Source organism: Lethenteron reissneri, chromosome 62 (assembly GCF_015708825.2).
Source record: "Lethenteron reissneri isolate LAM-NWPU_2019-01 chromosome 62, ASM1570882v1, whole genome shotgun sequence".
Taxonomy (NCBI): domain Eukaryota; kingdom Metazoa; phylum Chordata; class Hyperoartia; order Petromyzontiformes; family Petromyzontidae; genus Lethenteron; species Lethenteron reissneri.
The window spans coordinates 491,607-513,609 of NC_083840.1; the positions used below are offsets into that span (position 1 = coordinate 491,607).

The window sequence follows — 22,003 nt, forward strand, 5'->3', positions numbered from 1 at the left end:
GTAGATGAGTGACACACACACGTAGCGACAGGGTAGATGAGTGACACACCACACACGTAGCGACAGGGTAGATGAGTGAAACACACACACGTAGCGACAGGGTAGATGAGTGATACAAACACACGGAGCGACAGGTAGATGAGTAACACCACACGGAGCGACAGGGTAGATGAGTGACACACACACGGAGCGACAGGGTAGATGAGTGACACACACGTAGCGACAGGGTAGATGAGTGATACACACACACACGGAGCGACAGGGTAGATGAGTGACACACACACAGGAGCGACAGGGTAGATGAGTGACACACACACGGAGCGACAGGGTAGATGAGTGACACACACACACGGAGCGACAGGGTAGATGAGTGATCCACACACACGGAGCGACAGGCTAGATGAGTGATACACACACACGTAGCGACAGGCTAGATGAGTGACACACACACACGGAGCGACAGGGTAGATGAGTGACACACACACACGGAGCGACAGGCTAGATGAGTGACACACACACACGGAGCGACAGGGTAGATGAGTGATACACACACACACGGAGCGACAGGGTAAATGAGTGACACACACACGGAGCGGCAGGGTAGATGAGTGACACACACAGAGCGACAGGGTAGATGAGTGACACACACACACGGAGCGACAGGGTAGATGAGTGACACACACACAGAGCGACAGGGTAGATGAGTGACACACACACGGAGCGACAGGGTAGATGAGTGACACACACACGGAGCGACAGGGTAGATGAGTGACACACACACACGGAGCGACAGGGTAGATGAGTGACACACACACACGGAGTGACAGGGTAGATGAGTGACACACACGTAGCGACAGGGTAGATGAGTGATACACACACACGGAGCGACAGGGTAGATGAGTGACACACACACATGGAGCAAAAGGGTAGATGAGTGACACGCACACACGGAGCAAAAGGGTAGATGAGTGATACACACACACACGTAGCGACAGGGTAGATGAGTGACACACACACACGGAGTGACAGGGTAGATGAGTGACAAACACACGTAGCGACAGGGTAGATGAGTGATACACACACACATGGAGCAAAAGGGTAGATGAGTGACACGCACACACGGAGCAAAAGGGTAGATGAGTGATACACACACGTAGTGACAGGGTAGATGAGTGACACACACACACATGGAGCAAAAGGGTAGATGAGTGACACACACACGTAGCAACAGCGTAGATGAGTGACACACACACACGGAGCGACAGCGTAGATGAGTGACACACACACACACGGAGCGACAGCGTAGATGAGTGACACACACACACACACGGAGTGACAGGGTAGATGAGTGACACACACACACGTAGCGACAGGGTAGATGAGTGACACACACACGGAGCGAGAGGGTAGATGAGTGACACACACACACGGAGTGACAGGGTAGATGAGTGACACACACACACGTAGCGACAGGGTAGATGAGTGACACGCACACGTAGCGACAGGGTAGATGAGTGACACACACACATGGAGCGACAGGGTAGATGAGTGACACGCACACGTAGCGACAGGGTAGATGAGTGACACACACACACACGGAGTGACAGGGTAGATGAGTGACACACACACACGTAGCGACAGGGCAGATGAGTGACACACACACGGAGTGACAGGGTAGATGAGTGACACACACACACCTAGTGACAGGGTAGATGAGTGACACGCACACGTAGCGACAGCGTAGATGAGTGACACACACACACGTAGCGACTGGGTAGATGAGTGACACGCACACACGTGGAGCGACAGGGTAGATGAGTGACACACACACGTAGCGACAGGGTAGATGAGTGACACACACACACGGAGCGACAGGGTAGATGAGTGACACACACACGTAGTGACAGGGTAGATGAGTGATACACACACACGGAGCGACAGGGTAGATGAGTGACACACACACAGAGCGACAGGGTAGATGAGTGACACACACACACGGAGCGACAGGGTAGATGAGTGATACACACACACACGGAGCGACAGGGTAGATGAGTGACACACACACACGTAGCGACAGGGTAGATGAGTGACACACACACGTAGCGACAGGGTAGATGAGTGATACACACACACACACACGGAGCGACAGGGTAGATGAGTGACACACACGGAGCGACAGGGTAGATGAGTGACACACACACACGGAGCGACAGTGTAGATGAGACACACACACACGGAGCGACAGGGTAGATGAGTGACACACACACACGGAGCGACAGGGTAGATGAGTGATCCACACACACACGGAGCGACAGGGTAGATGAGTGACACACACAGACGGAGCGACAGGGTAGATGAGTGATCCACACACACACGGAGCGACAGGGTAGATGAGTGACACACACACACGGAGCGACAGGGTAGATGAGTGACACACACACACATGGAGCGACAGGGTAGATGAGTGACACACACACACGGAGCGACAGGGTAGATGAGTGACACACACACACGGAGCGACAGGGTAGATGAGTGACACACACACACACGGAGTGACAGGGTAGATGAGTGACACACACACACGGAGCGACAGGGTAGATGAGTGACACACACACACACGGAGCGACAGGGTAGATGAGTGACACACACACACGGAGCGACAGGGTAGATGAGTGACACACACACACGGAGCGACAGGGTAGATGAGTGACACACACACACGGAGCGACAGGGTAGATGAGTGACACACACACACACGGAGCGACAGGGTAGATGAGTGACACACACACACGGAGCGACAGGGTAGATGAGTGACACACACACACGGAGCGACAGGGTAGATGAGTGACACACACACACGGAGCGACAGGGTAGATGAGTGACACACACACACGGTGCGACAGTGTAGATGAGTGATACACACACGGAGCGACAGGGTAGATGAGTGACACACACACACGGAGCGACAGTGTAGATGAGTGACACACACGGAGCGACAGGGTAGATGAGTGACACACACACACGGAGCGACAGGGTAGATGAGTGACACACACACACGGAGCGACAGGGTAGATGAGTGACACACACACACACGGAGCGACACGGTAGATGAGTGATCCACACACACACGGAGCGACAGAGTAGATGAGTGACACGCACACACGGAGCGACAGGGTAGATGAGTGACACGCACACGGAGCGACAGGCTAGATGAGTGACACACACACACGAAGCGACAGTGTAGATGAGTGACACACACACGGAGCGACAGGGTAGATGAGTGACACACACGTAGCGACAGGGTAGATGAGTGACACACACACACGTAGCGACAGGGTAGATGAGTGACACGCACACGTAGCGACAGCGTAGATGAGTGACACACACACACACGTAGCGACAGGGTAGATGAGTGACACGCACACACGTGGAGCGACAGGGTAGATGAGTGACACACACACGTAGCGACAGGGTAGATGAGTGACACACACACACGGAGCGACAGGGTAGATGAGTGACACGCACACGTAGCGACAGGGTAGATGAGTGATACACACACACACACACACGGAGCGACAAGGTAGATGAGTGATCCACACACACGTAGCGACAGGGTAGATGAGTGACACACACACACGCAGCGACAGGGTAGATGAGTGATACACACACACACGGAGCGACAGGGTAGATGAGTGACACACACACACGTAGCGACAGGGTAGATGAGTGACACACACACGTAGCGACAGGGTAGATGAGTGATACACAAACACACACACGGAGCGACAGGGTAGATGAGTTACACACACACATAGCAACAGGGTAGATGAGTGACACACACACATGGAGCGACAGGGTAGATGAGTGACACACACACACGTAGCGACAGGGTAGATGAGTGACACACACACGTAGCGACAGGGTAGATGAGTGATACACACACACACACGGAGCGACAGGGTAGATGAGTGACACACGCACACGGAGCGACAGGGTAGATGAGTGACACACACACATGTAGCGACAGGGTAGATGAGTGACACACACACGTAGCGACAGGGTAGATGAGTGACACACACACGTAGCGACAGGGTAGATGAGTGATACACACACACACACACGGAGTGACAGGGTAGATGAGTGACACACGCACACGGAGCGACAGGGTAGATGAGTGACACACACACACGCAGCAACAGGGTAGATGAGTGACACACACGTAGCGACAGGGTAGATGAGTGATACACACACACACGGAGCGACAGGGTAGATGAGTGACACACAAACACACGGAGCGACAGGGTAGATGAGTGACACACACACTCGGAGTGACAGGGTAGATGAGTGACACACACACACGTAGCGACAGGGTAGATGAGTGATACACACACATACACGGAGCGACAGGGTAGATGAGTGACACACACACACAGAGCGAGAGCGTAGATGAGTGACACACACACACATGGAGCGACAGGGTAGATGAGTGACACACACACGGAGCGGCAGGGTAGATGAGTGACACACACACACAGAGCGACAGGGTAAATGAGTGACACACACACGGAGCGACAGGGTAGATGAGTGACACACACACGGAACGACAGTGTAGATGAGTGACACACACACACATAGCAACAGGGTAGATGAGTGACACACACACATGGAGCGACAGGGTAGATGAGTGACACACACACACGTAGCGACAGGGTAGATGAGTGACACACACACGTAGCGACAGGGTAGATGAGTGACACACACACACACGTAGCGACAGGGTAGATGAGTGAAACACACACACGTAGCGACAGGGTAGATGAGTGATACACACAAACACACGGAGCGACAGGGTAGATGAGTAACACACGCACACGGAGCGACAGGGTAGATGAGTGACACACACACACGGAGCGACAGGGTAGATGAGTGACACACACGTAGCGACAGGGTAGATGAGTGATACACACACACACGGAGCGACAGGGTAGATGAGTGACACACACACACATGGAGCGACAGGGTAGATGAGTGACACACACACACGGAGCGACAGGGTAGATGAGTGACACACACACACGGAGCGACAGGGTAGATGAGTGATCCACACACACGGAGCGACAGGGTAGATGAGTGATACACACACACGTAGCGACAGGCTAGATGAGTGACACACACACACGGAGCGACAGGGTAGATGAGTGACACACACACACGGAGCGACAGGCTAGATGAGTGACACACACACACGGAGCGACAGGGTAGATGAGTGATACACACACACACGGAGCGACAGGGTAAATGAGTGACACACACACGGAGCGGCAGGGTAGATGAGTGACACACACAGAGCGACAGGGTAGATGAGTGACACACACACGGAGCGACAGGGTAGATGAGTGACACACACACAGAGCGACAGGGTAGATGAGTGACACACACACGGAGCGACAGGGTAGATGAGTGACACACACACGGAGCGACAGGGTAGATGAGTGACACACACACACGGAGCGACAGGGTAGATGAGTGACACACACACACGGAGTGACAGGGTAGATGAGTGACACACACGTAGCGACAGGGTAGATGAGTGATACACACACACGGAGCGACAGGGTAGATGAGTGACACACACACATGGAGCAAAAGGGTAGATGAGTGACACGCACACACGGAGCAAAAGGGTAGATGAGTGATACACACACACACGTAGCGACAGGGTAGATGAGTGACACACACACACGGAGTGACAGGGTAGATGAGTGACAAACACACGTAGCGACAGGGTAGATGAGTGATACACACACACATGGAGCAAAAGGGTAGATGAGTGACACGCACACACGGAGCAAAAGGGTAGATGAGTGATACACACACGTAGTGACAGGGTAGATGAGTGACACACACACACATGGAGCAAAAGGGTAGATGAGTGACACACACACGTAGCAACAGCGTAGATGAGTGACACACACACACACACGGAGCGACAGCGTAGATGAGTGACACACACACACACGGAGCGACAGCGTAGATGAGTGACACACACACACACACACGGAGTGACAGGGTAGATGAGTGACACACACACACGTAGCGACAGGGTAGATGAGTGACACACACACGGAGCGACAGGGTAGATGAGTGACACACACACACGGAGTGACAGGGTAGATGAGTGACACACACACGTAGCGACAGGGTAGATGAGTGACACGCACACGTAGCGACAGGGTAGATGAGTGACACACACACATGGAGCGACAGGGTAGATGAGTGACACGCACACGTAGCGACAGGGTAGATGAGTGACACACACACACACACGGAGTGACAGGGTAGATGAGTGACACACACACACGTAGCGACAGGGCAGATGAGTGACACACACACGGAGCGACAGCATAGATGAGTGACACACACGTAGCGACAGGGTAGATGAGTGACACACACACACGGAGTGACAGGGTAGATGAGTGACACACACACACGTAGCGACAGGGTAGATGAGTGACACGCACACGTAGCGACAGCGTAGATGAGTGACACACACACACGTAGCGACAGGGTAGATGAGTGACACGCACACACGTGGAGCGACAGGGTAGATGAGTGACACACACACGTAGCGACAGGGTAGATGAGTGACACACACACACGGAGCGACAGGGTAGATGAGTGACACACACACGTAGTGACAGGGTAGATGAGTGATACACACACACGGAGCGACAGGGTAGATGAGTGACACACACACAGAGCGACAGGGTAGATGAGTGACACACACACACGGAGCGACAGGGTAGATGAGTGATACACACACACACGGAGCGACAGGGTAGATGAGTGACACACACACACGTAGCGACAGGGTAGATGAGTGACACACACACACACACGGAGCGACAGGGTAGATGAGTGACACACACACGGAGCGACAGGGTAGATGAGTGACACACACACACGGAGCGACAGTGTAGATGAGACACACACACACGGAGCGACAGTGTAGATGAGACACACACACACGGAGCGACAGGGTAGATGAGTGACACACACACACGGAGCGACAGGGTAGATGAGTGATCCACACACACACGGAGCGACAGGGTAGATGAGTGACACACACACACGGAGCGACAGGGTAGATGAGTGATCCACACACACACGGAGCGACAGGGTAGATGAGTGACACACACACACGGAGCGACAGGGTAGATGAGTGACACACACACACATGGAGCGACAGGGTAGATGAGTGACACACACACACGGAGCGACAGGGTAGATGAGTGACACACACACACGGAGCGACAGGGTAGATGAGTGACACACACACACACACGGAGTGACAGGGTAGATGAGTGACACACACACACGGAGCGACAGGGTAGATGAGTGACACACACACACACGGAGCGACAGGGTAGATGAGTGACACACACACACGGAGCGACAGGGTAGATGAGTGACACACACACACGGAGCGACAGGGTAGATGAGTGACACACACACACGGAGCGACAGGGTAGATGAGTGACACACACACACACGGAGCGACAGGGTAGATGAGTGACACACACACACGGAGCGACAGGGTAGATGAGTGACACACACACACGGAGCGACAGGGTAGATGAGTGACACACACACACGGTGCGACAGTGTAGATGAGTGATACACACACACGGAGCGACAGGGTAGATGAGTGACACACACACACGGAGCGACAGTGTAGATGAGTGACACACGGAGCGACAGGGTAGATGAGTGACACACACACACGGAGCGACAGGGTAGATGAGTGACACACACACACGGAGCGACAGGGTAGATGAGTGACACACACACACACGGAGCGACACGGTAGATGAGTGATCCACACACACACGGAGCGACAGAGTAGATGAGTGACACGCACACACGGAGCGACAGGGTAGATGAGTGACACGCACACGGAGCGACAGGCTAGATGAGTGACACACACACACGGAGCGACAGTGTAGATGAGTGACACACACACGGAGCGACAGGGTAGATGAGTGACACACACGTAGCGACAGGGTAGATGAGTGACACACACACACACACGGAGCGACAGGGTAGATGAGTGACACACACACGTAGCGACAGGGTAAATGAGTGACACACACACACACACGGAGCGACAGGGTAGATGAGTGACACACACATGGAGCGACAGGGTAGATGAGTGACACACACACGGAGCTACAGAGTAGATGAGTGATACACACACACACGGAGCTACAAGGTAGATGAGGGCGTGTCCGCGCTCGTTACCCTCCTTGATGATCTGCGCTGCGGCCAGGCTCGAGGAGAGGTGTATGGGCTCCATGTGGATGCTCTCTGTGTCTGTGTCATAGGACACGGAGAACCTGCGGGGAGGGAGTGCAGGGGAGAGATCGCACAGACCTCGTACCAGTCACGTGTGAGTATACGTGCTGTGTCTCTGCGTCTCTTGCAGTGTCCCTGTCTCTCATTCCCGGTGTCTCATTCCCCGTCTCATTCCCTGTGTCTCATTCCCTGCGTCTCATTCAGTGACGAGAGATGGCAACCCTTCACGCGGCCCACTTTGTTGAGTGATAAATCAAGACGAACGGCATCAACGCGGCGACTGAACATCGATCATCGGGAGCAACAGCACAAGCCACACCAAAGGCCTTGTTCAGGGCAAAACAAAGCGCCAGATAGATGCTGGGACAAGGATCCTCCAACTGAATATTGAGGGACTCTCCCGGGCGAATTCCGCGTAGCTCGCGAACTGAATGAACGCCCGCAACATCAATATCCTGACGCTCCAAGAAACCCACGTCTTGGATGCCCTCCATACCAGTCACCTTCCCATTCATCAGGACCTCAATCACGCTCCTCATCACCACTTCACGTAAGCCTTTTTGGACTCATGCGCTTAACCTTTAACGATGCGAGTTCAACCGCAATGAAGCTTGGAGAGCTGAATGGAGTTCAAAAGAATTCACAAACAAACACCACCTTGTTGTGGAGGACCCAATGATGAAGATCCCTAGGTCTGATCTTCCACAAAGCTCATGCTCCACCCAAAACCGCATCCACTGCACAAACCATATCAGATGTGGATACCTGATGATGCACAAATGAACCTTATGGCGGTACCCCGGGGTTCCATAGTACTCCGGCTCTCGCATAATTTCCGTGATGCAGTAATTTTTAGTCTGTTGATGGTCGGCGATGCGGCAATCGACTCATGTCGGCGAGCTGTACACGATGCACTATTCAATGTTGGATTTTTCGATAACGGATTTCTTATGCTAATGGTTGGCAGAGTAGCACCGGTTTCGGATTGATTGGTACCCCAGTCCCGGAGTGAAGAATACCCCTGGAAAAAAATCGTGTCCCAGAAATAAAATATTGAATTGCCTCGGCCATTTTTTCTATATTTGGTACAGAGGGTACCGCCATGAGGATCAAATGTAACCTTAAAAACTCTCCAGTGTGCGACTCTGGGCACCAAGAACAGACCGTACAACGTATAACGACGCAGTGCCTGATTGCGGTGATACACTCCGCTACTCCTGACTGGCTTGACCACCTGAATGTGAAATTGTAGTGACTGCTCTGCATCTACACCAGCCATATGAAAGAAGATTCAGTGACTGTGTATGTCTCAGGGTCTGTGTCTTAGTATATCAGTGTCTCTGTGTGCTGTGTCCCTGCATCTCAGTGTCTGTTCCCGAGTGTATAATTGTTTCTGTCTCAGCTCATTGTCTCTGTGAGCTGTGTCTCGGTGTCTCACCGGCTGAAGGAGCCACTGCGGAGGTAGCGAGATTGCACAGAGAGCACGTCCGACTTGTCATCTGCCTGGCTGCTGTCCGCACGCTCCACCCTTCCTCCAGGACGTTCCTCCCTTCCTCCAAGGAGTTTCTCCCTTCCTCCAGGGCGCTCCTCCCTTCCTCCAAGGAGTTTCTCCCTTCCTCCAGGGCGCTCCTCCCTTCCTCCAGGGCGTTCCTCCCTTCCTCCAGGGCGCTCATCCCTTCCTCCAGGGCGTTCATCCCTTCCTCCAAGGAGTTTCTCCCTTCCTCCAGGGCGCTCCTCCCTGCCTCCAGGGCTCTCCACCCTTCCTCTTGCGCGCTCATCCGTTCCTGCAGGGCGTTCCACCCTTCCTCCAGGGCGCTCCTCCATTCCTCCAGGGCTTTCCTCCCTTCCTCTGGTGCGCTCCTCCCTTCCTCCAGGGCGTTCCTCCCTTCCTCCAGGGCGTTCCTCCATTCCTCCAGGGGGCTCATCCCTTCCTCCAGGGCGTTCATCCTTTCCTCCAAGGCGTTCCTCCCTTCCTCCAGGGCGTTCCTCCCTTCCTCTGGCGCGCTCCTCTCTTCCTCCAGGGCGTTCCTCCCTTCCTCCAGGGCGTTCCTCCCTTCCTCCAGGGCACTCCTCCATTCCTCCAGGGCGCTCATCCCTTCCTCCAGGGCGTTCCCTGTTGTCTGCAGGCTCACCTACTCCGGCTCGACTCGCCGTGCTCTCCACCCTTTCGTCTGCGTGCGTCATCTCCCCGTCCCCCTCCTCTGTGGCCATCGCCACCTAGAGAGAGACACGGAGCGGCAGAGAGAGACACGGAGCGGCAGTGAGAGACGCAGAGCGGCAGGGGCGGCAGTGAGAGACGCGGGGCGGCAGTGAGAGACACGGAGCGGCAGAGAGAGACACGGAGCGGAAGAGAGAGAGACACGGAGCGGCAGAGAGAGACAAAGCAGCAGAGAGATTCGGAGCAGCAGAGAGGCACAAGGAGAAGCAGAGACACGGTACAGCAGAGAGAAACACAGAGGAGCATATGTTTTGAATGCTCAAATTGAAGGATTTGAGTGCACAGAGAGCAGACACAAAAACACGTGTCTAAATATAGGTGTCGTGAAAACAGAGTTCAGACTCGGGCACTTCACGTGTAGGGACCGCAGACATTGTCAGTGCATGCTTGCGATATTATTGGGAATTGATTTGCGGGTTAGGCTGCTACGGAATCATCTGAAGAGGTCTGTCTCCTCGAGAACCCTCCACCACCCGACACAGCCACAATAATTTAATTATCAGGCGGCGTGACAAGCGTTTTACCGACAACACGCCGATTGTTGCTTCGGCTCACTCACTAACACCCACTCACTTTAACACTCACTCACTGTAACACTCACTCTAACACTCACTCCCTCAAGCACTCAACCACTCTCTCACCCACCCAACCACACACTCTCACCCACTGAATTACCCACTCACCCACTCAATGCTTAACTCACACTCTCTCACCGACCTAGCCACTTACCCAATCACACACTCTCATCCACTGACTCACCCTCTCACTTACTCAAGCACTCACTCACACTCTCACTCTGACACCCACTCACTTAACCATTCACTAAACCACTCACTCAACCACTCTTTCACTCACCTAACCACTTACCCAATCACACACTCTCACCCACTTACTCACCCACTCACTTAACCATTCACCCAACCACTCGCTCACACACTCACTTGTAAAATTAGAGAGCAATTCTCACAGCCAGATTTCGCAACAATTACATAGTGCGATGTTCCACTTGAAACTGTGAAGCATCTCTAAGACAAGATCAAGGAAGCCAGAATGAAAATGCAAGAAATCATAGTCACCATGATGTGTGAAATTATAAATATATACTGCTGCTGAACCCTGAGACATGGTCAAATTAAATTCTATCTTATTCCAGATGTTCATACACGAGCTGTCAAGCAGGTACACTTATTGAAAAAGCACCACACATTATTGCGTGACGACGCCATCGATTCACCGAAGAGAACCATCAGAAGCCATCATTAATCCAGGTCACAACACTTTTCCCTGCTTCTTCCTGGAAATTACTCAATTGGGATCATGAAGCAGCAGAAACATCGCCCCCCCTCCCCCAACTGCGAAAACTGCAAGACCTCTCCTGTAAAAAAATTGAGACTCGATGAGGCTTCTGATGATGGACGCTTGTCTTGTGCCCGAAACGTCGTGATTTATTTTATTTTATACCTACGTGACTTTACCGAAAGAACCAAAGAGTATGGATTCCTGCAGTCACGAAAGTTTCTAATCAAGATCGATGAGGCTTCCCTGGCTAAACACGTTGAATCATAATTATTGTCATAGAATCCTCTACACAATCGAGTCTGTTCTCCTTTAACACCGCGTGTCTTCACAACGCGAATTGGATATAACGCGATGAATGTATTCGGTAACAATGTTTCTTATAATACGGATGCGAATTGGATATAATGCGATCGAGCGAACGAAATTATATCGCTCGAGTAGGAATAAGCAGTCGTACGGTTGCCTCGGCGTAGCATCACACAAGGCGGGATGCTTCTAGATGCTAACCTCAGCGCCTCAGTAGTCTTGGTTCAGCCTGCGTACGCATCTCACGTGTTATCGTGGACTGTGCTTTACCTTACATTTCATATTATAACACGATTTTTTCATAACGCGGTGTTCTTCAGGAACGCAACTACTATCGCGTTAAAAGAATTCCAGACTGTATATACCAAAGGTGGCTAATAATACACCAAACACTGTGATGATCCGGTCTGGGGGATCTCAACAGGCTTGGCAGAAGCGATTATGACCTTGTCCAGCCACAATTCGTGGCGAATGTCACAAAGCGAAGTGATTCGAGCGTGATAAAAGTCGAAACCTTGCCCTCATTTCTTATTAACCTTGAAATCGGGTCGCAAGGCGTCCATTAAAAGTCCACGACAGTATCCTCTGAAAAAAACAAGCGATTCCCCTGCTTTTGCAGTCCTTAAATAATAATAATTAAATCCTCATGCTATATTTTTAAAAACATTTAAGTAACATCAGGGGTGCATTGTGCTTTATTTTATATTCAGTGCATCACCAGGACAGACGCAGGCTCTGCGACGTGCTCCGCCAGATAGGCCTGACGCACAGAGGCTCAACTACGCTCTCAGAATCAGAATCTTTGTTTCTGTAGTGGCGGTACGCGCTGACAAGGGGGGAGCGTTTGTGAGCGCGTCGGGTGTGGCTACATCGCGTGGTATAGTGGTGACGCGCGCTGACAGTGATGGATCATGTGGCGGCGCGGGGTGAGTGGTTGTGTGCGCTGACACAAGATGGGAAAAAGGATCGTGTGGCAGCGCGTGGTGATTGGTCAACTGGGGTGGGTGCTCACATCGAGGTCCGCATGGGCTCCGTCTCCCCGGGAGTGGAGGACTATAAAGGGGGATGCGCGGGGGCGCTCGGGGAGTTGTTAACCAGTGAAGATCGAAGACGGAGTTGGAAGAGATAGGGCCCTCAGACCCCTAGTCCCGCTGTCCTTGTAAGGGCCGGGACCCTGTGCTGCTCAGAGGCGAGACCGTGGGACCCGCGGCCTGACGTCCTTGTAAGGGCGAGGCTGTGGGACCCAGTGGTCGGCACCCAGACCCCAGTTGGGGTGGGTTCCCTAGAAGCTACGGGGCGGGAGAGCCCGTGTGTGTGTAGCCGGGGGAACCGCGTAGCGTAGGCTGCAGTGGATCACACGTGTTAGTGAAGTTGGTGTTAATAAAAGTGTGCTACCCGTCAAGTCGTCTCCCGCCCAAATTCCTACATTAAATTTCTACTGGAGAAATCCGATGAGCTAAACATTTATTTTTAACAGACGTCCATGAGTTTTCACAGATGTTCAGTCGACTGATTAGGCCCAACTCAGGCTTCGCGATACGTGAAATTAACTCAGGAGCCCTGATGGTTATCCACACAATTATCACGAAGCAATGTTATGAATGTTACGGTATGCAATGAAAAGTTAGTGACTGTGTATATCGAACCTGTACAATGACGTTACGCGATCACACAAATACAGCAATAAAATACCTGCCTTCCAAGCTTACCAGCATAGCACCACGCAGCACGTTTTTTTTAAATATTACATCCTTCGATTGTCATTAAACTTAGCAATTAATTGCCATTTTAGTTTCAACAAACTCTAGGTGTATGTTATAGAAGCTGAATAATGTGATGTGTTACTCTGGCTTTGCTGCACGTGGCTGTCCTGGAATCCAGCAGTGTGGAGGCAGCTTGCGAGGTTTTGGTGCATCGTTGTGAGTACAGCAAACATAATTACTATCTATGTTTTTTCTTGGTTTATACGTATGTAGTGACATGGAATCAGTCACGTAGCAGCATAGTGCTGGCTGCTGGTGGGGAAGGGGATCTGCAGCTTACAGCAGCCCTGACTGACAGCAGGCCAGGTGATAGACCAGAGAGGGATCTAGGGAAAGGGTCGCTGAAGGGACACATGGAGAACCCGCTAGTAGGTTCCAGAAGGGGGCGTGGCCGGGGGCGGAGCCAGGCCACGCTGACAGTATAAGAGGGGCCCCTGGAGGGGGGACCTTGGGGCTGTCGTGTGGATTGGGATCCCGTCATGCTGCTAGATTCTTCACCGTCGTCTCCGTCTTCACCGTCTCGGCATCACCAGTCAGGCAGTCTACCAGCTGTCCTGACTGGGAACCGTAGTTACAAAGTGTTAACTGTCAGGCCATGTTAATAAACAGAGTGCCTCCTACTCTTAGTGTCTCCGAGTCAATCACTACACGTGTGTTGAGGGAGCTGTGGCGCAGTGGTTAGCACGCCGACCTATGACCCTGGCTACGCGAGTTCGATTCCTGCTCAGGGCCAATATCTGAACCGCTCTTGGGCCTCCCCTAGGTCAACTCAGCATCAAATTAGTACCTCGAGACTACGTGTAAACATCCCCACTATGGAGACAAAGGTGGCTGGGGTGTGGTTCTGGCCACCCACCCCCTTTGTGCAAGGTTCTGGCCTTCATAAGTGATTCTAACAGCTCTTGCTCCAACAGTCTGTTTAAGGATATAAGGGGGATATTTAAAATAATCCTTTTTTTTATTTTACCAGGTATGACCTGGCAACAAATAATAGTTCAACGAAGTGGCTTATCAAGTGGAAATTTATAGCAGCCAAATATTCTAAATGCACTCTGATTTAAAATGTGGAGGGAAAAACCGCAGGACCTGGAGAAAAATCCACACGATCATGGGGAGAGAGGCACCACAAACTCCAAATATACAGCAGGCGACAGGATCGGGGTCGAGTCCACGATCTCCTGTATAGCAGGCGAGGTAGTTAACATCTCACTACCGTGGTGCCCACGGTGGCGAACAGAGGCCCAAAGGCCTAAATAAACAGGACTATTGTCAAAGTTGTAACAGGCAAGAGTGGATAACCGTAATCGAACACAGGCCCTGCAGGCTTCTGGCTGTGTGGCGCAAGTGTCGCCTCCTCTGCATCGCCGCTTAAGTGAATTCTCTCTCTTGATTTGAAGCTTTCGTGACTGCAGGAATCCATACTCTTTGGTTCTTTCGGTAAAGTTACGTAGGTAGAAAGAACTACGTGACTTTACCGAAATAACCAAGGAGTATGAATTCTCTCTCCCACGTCGTTGAGTGAGGCGCTGGCCCCTTGTCCACTGTAGGTGATGGGGGGGGGGTCCAGAAACATCGAGAGGCATGCTCTATAAATAGACTCGGTCTCGCTCAGCGAGTCAAGCTCGCGACGCTGTGGGGGAGGAGGGCAGCTGCGGACTCCTTCACTACAACACCGCCACCACCACGTGCCCCCCACTCCACCACCATGAGTCCCCCACTCCACCACCAACGTGCCCCCAACTCCACCGCCACCACCACGTGCTCCCCACTCCACCACCAACGTGCCCCCCACTCCAACATCTCCACCACCCCACTCCACCACCACCGTGCCTCCAACTTCACCACCATGTGTCCCCCACTCCACCATCACGTGCCCTCTACTCCACCGTCACTACCACGTGCACCCCACTCCAGTACCACCAAAACTCCACCAAAATATTAAGTATATTTTACAAAATTATGTGATTGATACAGGCAGTCCTAGACTTACGATCACCCGCACTTACGAATCAGCTTCCATGAACATTTTTTTAGAGGAACCAAAGACGAGCGGGAAAGCAGCAGCAGCCACGGGATGAGGAGTTGGTGCTACCAACATTTGCCCAAGCTCTGAGATGCTCTATATATGACAGCATTATTGGCGAAATAATGTGTTTATATGTCGATGGAAACTGCAGCTATTAAGGAGCGGTAGCGTTGCGGTTAGTGCGCTAACGAATCTGGCATATGGAGTTCGACTCCCGCTCACGGCCAACACCACTGACGATTATCTGAACCTGCCCTGGGCCTCCTCTAGGTCGACAACACCACTGACGATTATCTGAACCTGCCCTGAGCCTACTCTAGGTCGACTCAGTCTCAAATTAGTACCAGGTGCGATGTATAAACATCCTCACGAGGGAGACAAAGGGGGCCGAACGTGGTGCTGGCCACCCACGCCCTCGTGTGCCATGCCGGCCTTCAAAGGTGCTCGCTAACAGCACTTTCCCCAACCGTCTGTTCAGGCTATACGGGGGATCTTGGTCTTTGGAAATTAGAGCACCTGGAGAAAACGTGCGATGGGGAAACACTCCCACATAGACGGCACAGCACCGCCTTCTCCTGATGAGCCAGCGTATGGCTCCTCAATGCCCACGGGAAGGGAGATGGAACAGATGGAGATTCGTCCACACTTGGCTGCACCGCCTTCTCCTGGCAAGCCAGAGGGTACGGCCACTCAACACTCACGGGATGGGAGATTCACCCCATCTGTGTGGTGCTCCATCAACCCTCGGCTGCTGCCTCCACAGTGCTGGATCACAGCTGCCACGTGCACCAGAGCCGCCACCACCACCACCCCACTGATATCGGAAACAAATAATCGATGCCGCGTTTGCCATCCCCGGCCCATGCTCTCCGAGTTGCCCATTTGCTCGCTTACCCGATGGTTGCCTTAGGGCAGGGGTGGGGAACGTCCGGCCCGCGGGCCGTATGAGGCCCGCGAAATCATTTGGATCTGACCCTGCCAAGGCAATCGCAGGCGGGACTCGAAATTAAATAAATCTAGGAGCAAACCTGGAAAAGCAGCTGCGAGTAGCAACATCATCAATACCAGCTAACATCACACGCCTCGCCAAAGAGAAGCAGTTCCAGCCATTGCATTAGGGGCGAGTTAATTAAATGTTTGACGAAATATAACAGGCTAATTCTTAAGTTGATAATTTTGTATGGCCCGCGAATGATGTTATAAATATCCAAATGGCCCTTGGCAGAAAAAAAGGTTCCCCACCCCTGCCTTAGGACATAGGAGGAACATGTCCAATCCGTGCGCGTAACTCATCACATATCCGTGTTGTCTTGCTGTGGTCTAGGACTGTTGTTGTCTCGGTGTGGGACTTTGTTGTTGTTTTGCTGCCTTGCCCATGCTGGCATTTAATGTTGACAAATCAGCATGAATGTACGTACTCGTGCAAGTTGTACGTCTATACTTTATTCATAACGATTTACTTGAGCGACTTGCTTACATTTTTCTCTATCTTGCTCTCATATCGTTTGTTGTGTTTTGTATCGATGTAACTCATTGACCCCGATCCTCATCGCGGATCGCAGACGTAAACATCAACAGGGCAAGACGGAACAGACAACCGAAGAGTGAGCAAAGTGTGGGGGAAAACGTACGTACGGAACGACATCCAGACACCAGGAGGGAGGGAGGGAGGAGGAGGGCGTTGATGAGAGAATAAGAATGGAGCGGTGACAAGCGAGGAATGGAACCACGCGCACCCGATAGTGCTGCGTTAGTCGCGGAGAATGGAGCGATGGTGAAATCGGCTCATATCGAGAGAGATTCGTGATGGCTTCGGTTGTTTGGAAAGTTGCGCCCGCCTTCGTAGGCGCTGGCTAACCGCATCTGCCTCAACAGTTTGTTGTCCTTCCCCCGCACCTCCGATTAGCAAGGTTGGCTACGTACGGTGCGACATAAGTTCAACACACATGCGTACTCTCTCTTGAGGCTATATAGGGGAGATCTTTGTAACGGTTTGCGCTACGCTGCGCTACGAACCCGGCTAACCGAGTTCGATTCCCGCTCACGGCCAACAACAGTGACGATTGTCTGTACCAGTCCTGGGCCTCCCCCTAGATCGAATCAACCTCAAACGAGTTCCTGGCGCGGTGTGTAAACTTCAGCACTTGAGAGACAATGGCAGCCGGGTCTGGTGCCATCATGTGCCGTTCTGACCTTCAGAATCAGAATCTTTATTCCTACTGCAGGAGGAATGCGATGCGCTACGCAGAGCCCCTTGTCACAGAATGGAGAGCAGGGCGGATCAGCAAGTTACAGAGTGCTCGCTAAGAGCTCTTGCTCGAATGGTCCGTTCGGGCTAGACATGGCATCTTTGTGTTTGAGAGTGTGCTGGCGTGAATGTGAGGGAGTGAATGAGTGCTGGAGAGTGAGTATATGAATACTGCAGTAAGTTCGTGTGAAGACTTAGATGAGTGTGAATTATGGAATGAGATTGTGAGTAATTCATTCAATGAGTGCTGGAGATTGAGTGAGCGAGTGTGAGTACTGAGTGAGTGTTAATGAGTGTGAATGTGAGTACTGCAGTGAATGAGTGCTGGAGAGTGAGTGAGAGTGCTGGAGTGAGTGTGAGTGAGTCCTGCAGTGAGTGAGTGTGAGTGCTGGAGTGAGTGAGTGCTGGAGTGAGTGTGAGTGAATGTGAGTGAGTGTGAGTGCGAGTGCTGCAGTGAGTGAGTGTGAGTGCTGGAGTGAGTGAGTGCTGGAGTGAGTGTGAGTGAATGTGAGTGAGTGCGAGTGCGAGTGCTGCAGTGAGTGAGTGTGAGTGCTGGAGTGAGTGAGTGCTGGAGTGAGTGTGAGTGAATGTGAGTGAGTGTGAGTGCGAGTGCTGCAGTGAGTGAGTGCTGGAGTGAGTGTGAGTGAATGTGAGTGAGTGCGAGTGCGAGTGCTGCAGTGAGTGAGTGTGAGTGCTGGAGTGAGTGAGTGCTGGAGTGAGTGTGAGTGAATGTGAGTGAGTGTGAGTGCGAGTGCTGGAGTGAGTGAGTGTGAGTGCTGGAGTGAGTGTGAGTGAATGTGAGTGAGTGTGAGTGAGTCCTGCAGTGAGTGAGTGTGAGTGCTGCAGTGAGTGAGTGTGAGTGCTGGAGTGAGTGTGAGTGAGTCCTGCAGTGAGTGAGTGAGTTTGTGCTGGAGTGAGTGTGAGTGAATGTGAGTGAGTGTGAGTGAGTCCTGCAGTGAGTGAGTGCTGGAGTGAGTGTGAGTGAATGTGAGTGAGTGTGAGTGCGAGTGCTGCAGTGAGTGAGTGTGAGTGAATGTGAGTGAGTGAGTGCTGGAGTGAGTGTGAGTGAATGTGAGTGAGTGTGAGTGAATGTGAGTGAATGTGAATGAGTGTGAGTGAGTCCTGCAGTGAGTGAGTGTGAGTGCTGCAGTGAGTGAGTGTGAGTGCTGGAGTGAGTGTGAGTGAGTCCTGCAGTGAGTGAGTGAGTGCGTGCTGGAGTGAGTGTGAGTGAATGTGAGTGAGTGTGAGTGAGTCCTGCAGTGAGTGAGTGCTGGAGTGAGTGTGAGTGAATGTGAGTGAGTGTGAGTGCGAGTGCTGCAGTGAGTGAGTGTGAGTGAATGTGAGTGAGTGAGTGCTGGAGTGAGTGTGAGTGAATGTGAGTGAGTGTGAGTGCGAGTGCTGCAGTGAGTGAGTGCTGGAGTGAGTGAGTGCTGGAGTGAGTGTGAGTGAATGTGAGTGAGTGTGAGTGCTGGAGTGAGTGTGAGTGAATGTGAGTGAGTGCGAGTGCTGCAGTGAGTGAGTGTGAGTGAATGTGAGTGAGTGAGTGCTGGAGTGAGTGTGAGTGAATGTGAGTGAGTGTGAGTGCGAGTGCTGCAGTGAGTGAGTGTGAGTGCTGGAGTGAGTGAGTGCTGGAGTGAGTGTGAGTGAATGTGAGTGAGTGTGAGTGCGAGTGCTGCAGTGAATGTGAGTGAGTTTGAGTGCTGCAGTGAGTGAGTGTGAGTGAATGTGAGTGAGTGTGATTGCTGCAGTGAGTGAGTGTGAGTGCTGCAGTGAGTGAGTGTGAGTGAATGTGAGTAAGGTGTGAGTGTGCGTGCTGGAGTGAGTGTGAGTGAATGTGAGTGAGTGTGAGTGCTGGGGTGAGTGTGAGTGAATGTGAGTGAGTGTGAGTGCTGGAGTGAGTGCTGGAGTGAGTGAGTGCTGGAGTGAGTGTGAGTGAATGTGAGTGAGTGCTGCAGTGAGTGTGAGTGAGTGTGAGTGAATGTGAGTGAGTGTGAGTGCGAGTGCTGCAGTGAGTGAGTGTGGAGTGTGCAATGCTGACCCGCACGCACTCTGCGTTCTCCACTGTGCGTTCACTCTTCCGCTGTCTCTCTCCTGTGCCCCCCAATCTCCTCTTCCCGACGCTGTCTCTCTCCGCCTGCCCTGTCTCTCTCCCTGTCCCCCCCTCCCAGATATAAATAGCCCGCCGCTGCCACTCATCAACCAGCGACCACTGCGCCGTCACCACCACCACGAGCAGCAGCAACCCCGATCAGAATGCGCCCACGCGGCTCTTCGACGCTTCTCACCTTCTCCTAGCCGCCACGAGAGACGCGACCCTCACACACGGCGGCGGCGGGGGGGGCTGAGAGATGGGGGCGAGCGCGGAGGGGACCGCCCCCCACCGAGACGAGAGACCGATCCCGAGAGGAGGTGCAGGAGGTGGAGACTCCGACGCGCAGTCTCCTCTTGGGGGCTCCACGTGTGGAATGCGATCAGCTGTTGCTCCGTGACGTCACGCGGCGGGCCTGCCGTGATCGCCGCCTCAAGCAACTCGCGAGCGCTCCCGGCGATTCCCATGAATCGATTCGTATAATCGCGATTTCCGTTAAAACTCGATTTTTTTATTTCAATAATCATACTACTCTATACCGAAGTATAGTCCGGTGGTGCTCTCAACCGGGCTTACGCGGGACCCTGGGGGTACGTGAGGTGATTTGTAAATGCGTGAAATTATATCGTGTGTGAGAGTCATTGAATAATCATTGAATAGTCACATGAATAATCATGTATTAATCTGTCTTTAGAGAATAACTGCTATAAGGGACCGTCCATAAATTACGTCACGCACCTAGGGGGGAGGGGTTTAGACATTTGTGACGATGTGTGACGAATGGGGGGGGGGAGGGTTGAGAAATGTGACGTCACATCAAAATGCGCAACTTTAAATAAATATAGACAACACATTCTACTTAAATTTCGATTTAAAGCTTTCGTGACTGCAGGGATTCATCTTCTTGGTTCTTTCGGTAAAGTCACGTAGAAGGGAAGTAATAAAATAATAAAAATAAAACATAATAAAACAATTCTCACGACGTTTCGGCCACAACGCAAGCAGCCGTCCTCAGGTGAAAACCAGGTCCGTCGAGGCGACAGAGTCTGAATGAAACAGCACACGAGCTTGGCGCATTGACAAAGGAATTTGCATATCAAAAGGAATTTAGCATATTTATGGGAAATGCAGGAATGTGATTAGTACTGCATATGCATGTGCATTATGCAGGATTAACAGCATCAAAGGGAGCTGCAGTTACTGCTGCTGCAGAAGTTGCTGCTGCTGCTGCTGCTCCTACAACATCAGAGTGCAGCGCCACATTAAATACGCACTACAATGACAATAGTGTAAAGCGATTTGAAGCATGTTTTTTTTTTGGGGGGGGGGGGTAGAGCTTTGTGACGTCATATTTGAGAGGGGAGGGTGGTCTGACTTTTTGTGACGCCGTGTGACGATGGGGGTGGGGTCAAAAATCGTCAAAAATCGCGTGACGTCATTTATAGACGGCCCCTAAAATGTAAACCCATATGGTAACCTAGAACGATATACAAGACCTTTCTAAACTCATTGATCGTAAACAATGTTGGTTTTCCAAGTGTAACCAGCGAGCGTGAACACATTACGCACGAGCATCCGTTGATTTTTTTTTTGTATTCACTTGCAGTTACTTAAGAAGAACCTCACAAAATGGAATAAAAAAAATGTATGTTCTTTATTCATTACGTTAATTTCTCAGAAGCACGTTGGGTCAAGCAAG

General features: G+C 52.0%; 1 protein-coding gene across 1 annotated transcript in view; it reads right to left on the reverse strand.

Annotated features, from left to right (window-relative positions):
* The window catches only part of LOC133358568 (golgin subfamily A member 6-like protein 2), a 74,408-nt gene extending 54,089 nt beyond the window's left edge, over positions 1 to 20,319 (reverse strand). The window contains exons 1-3 of the mRNA XM_061576938.1: positions 20,254 to 20,319; positions 9,794 to 10,572; positions 8,270 to 8,396 (exon numbers count right to left, since the gene is read on the reverse strand). Coding sequence (XP_061432922.1) covers positions 8,270 to 8,396; positions 9,794 to 10,566 — 900 coding nt within the window. The 5' untranslated portion in view covers positions 10,567 to 10,572; positions 20,254 to 20,319. The remainder of the gene's footprint in view (positions 1 to 8,269; positions 8,397 to 9,793; positions 10,573 to 20,253) is intronic.
* Between the last annotated feature and the right edge of the window lie 1,684 nt (positions 20,320 to 22,003).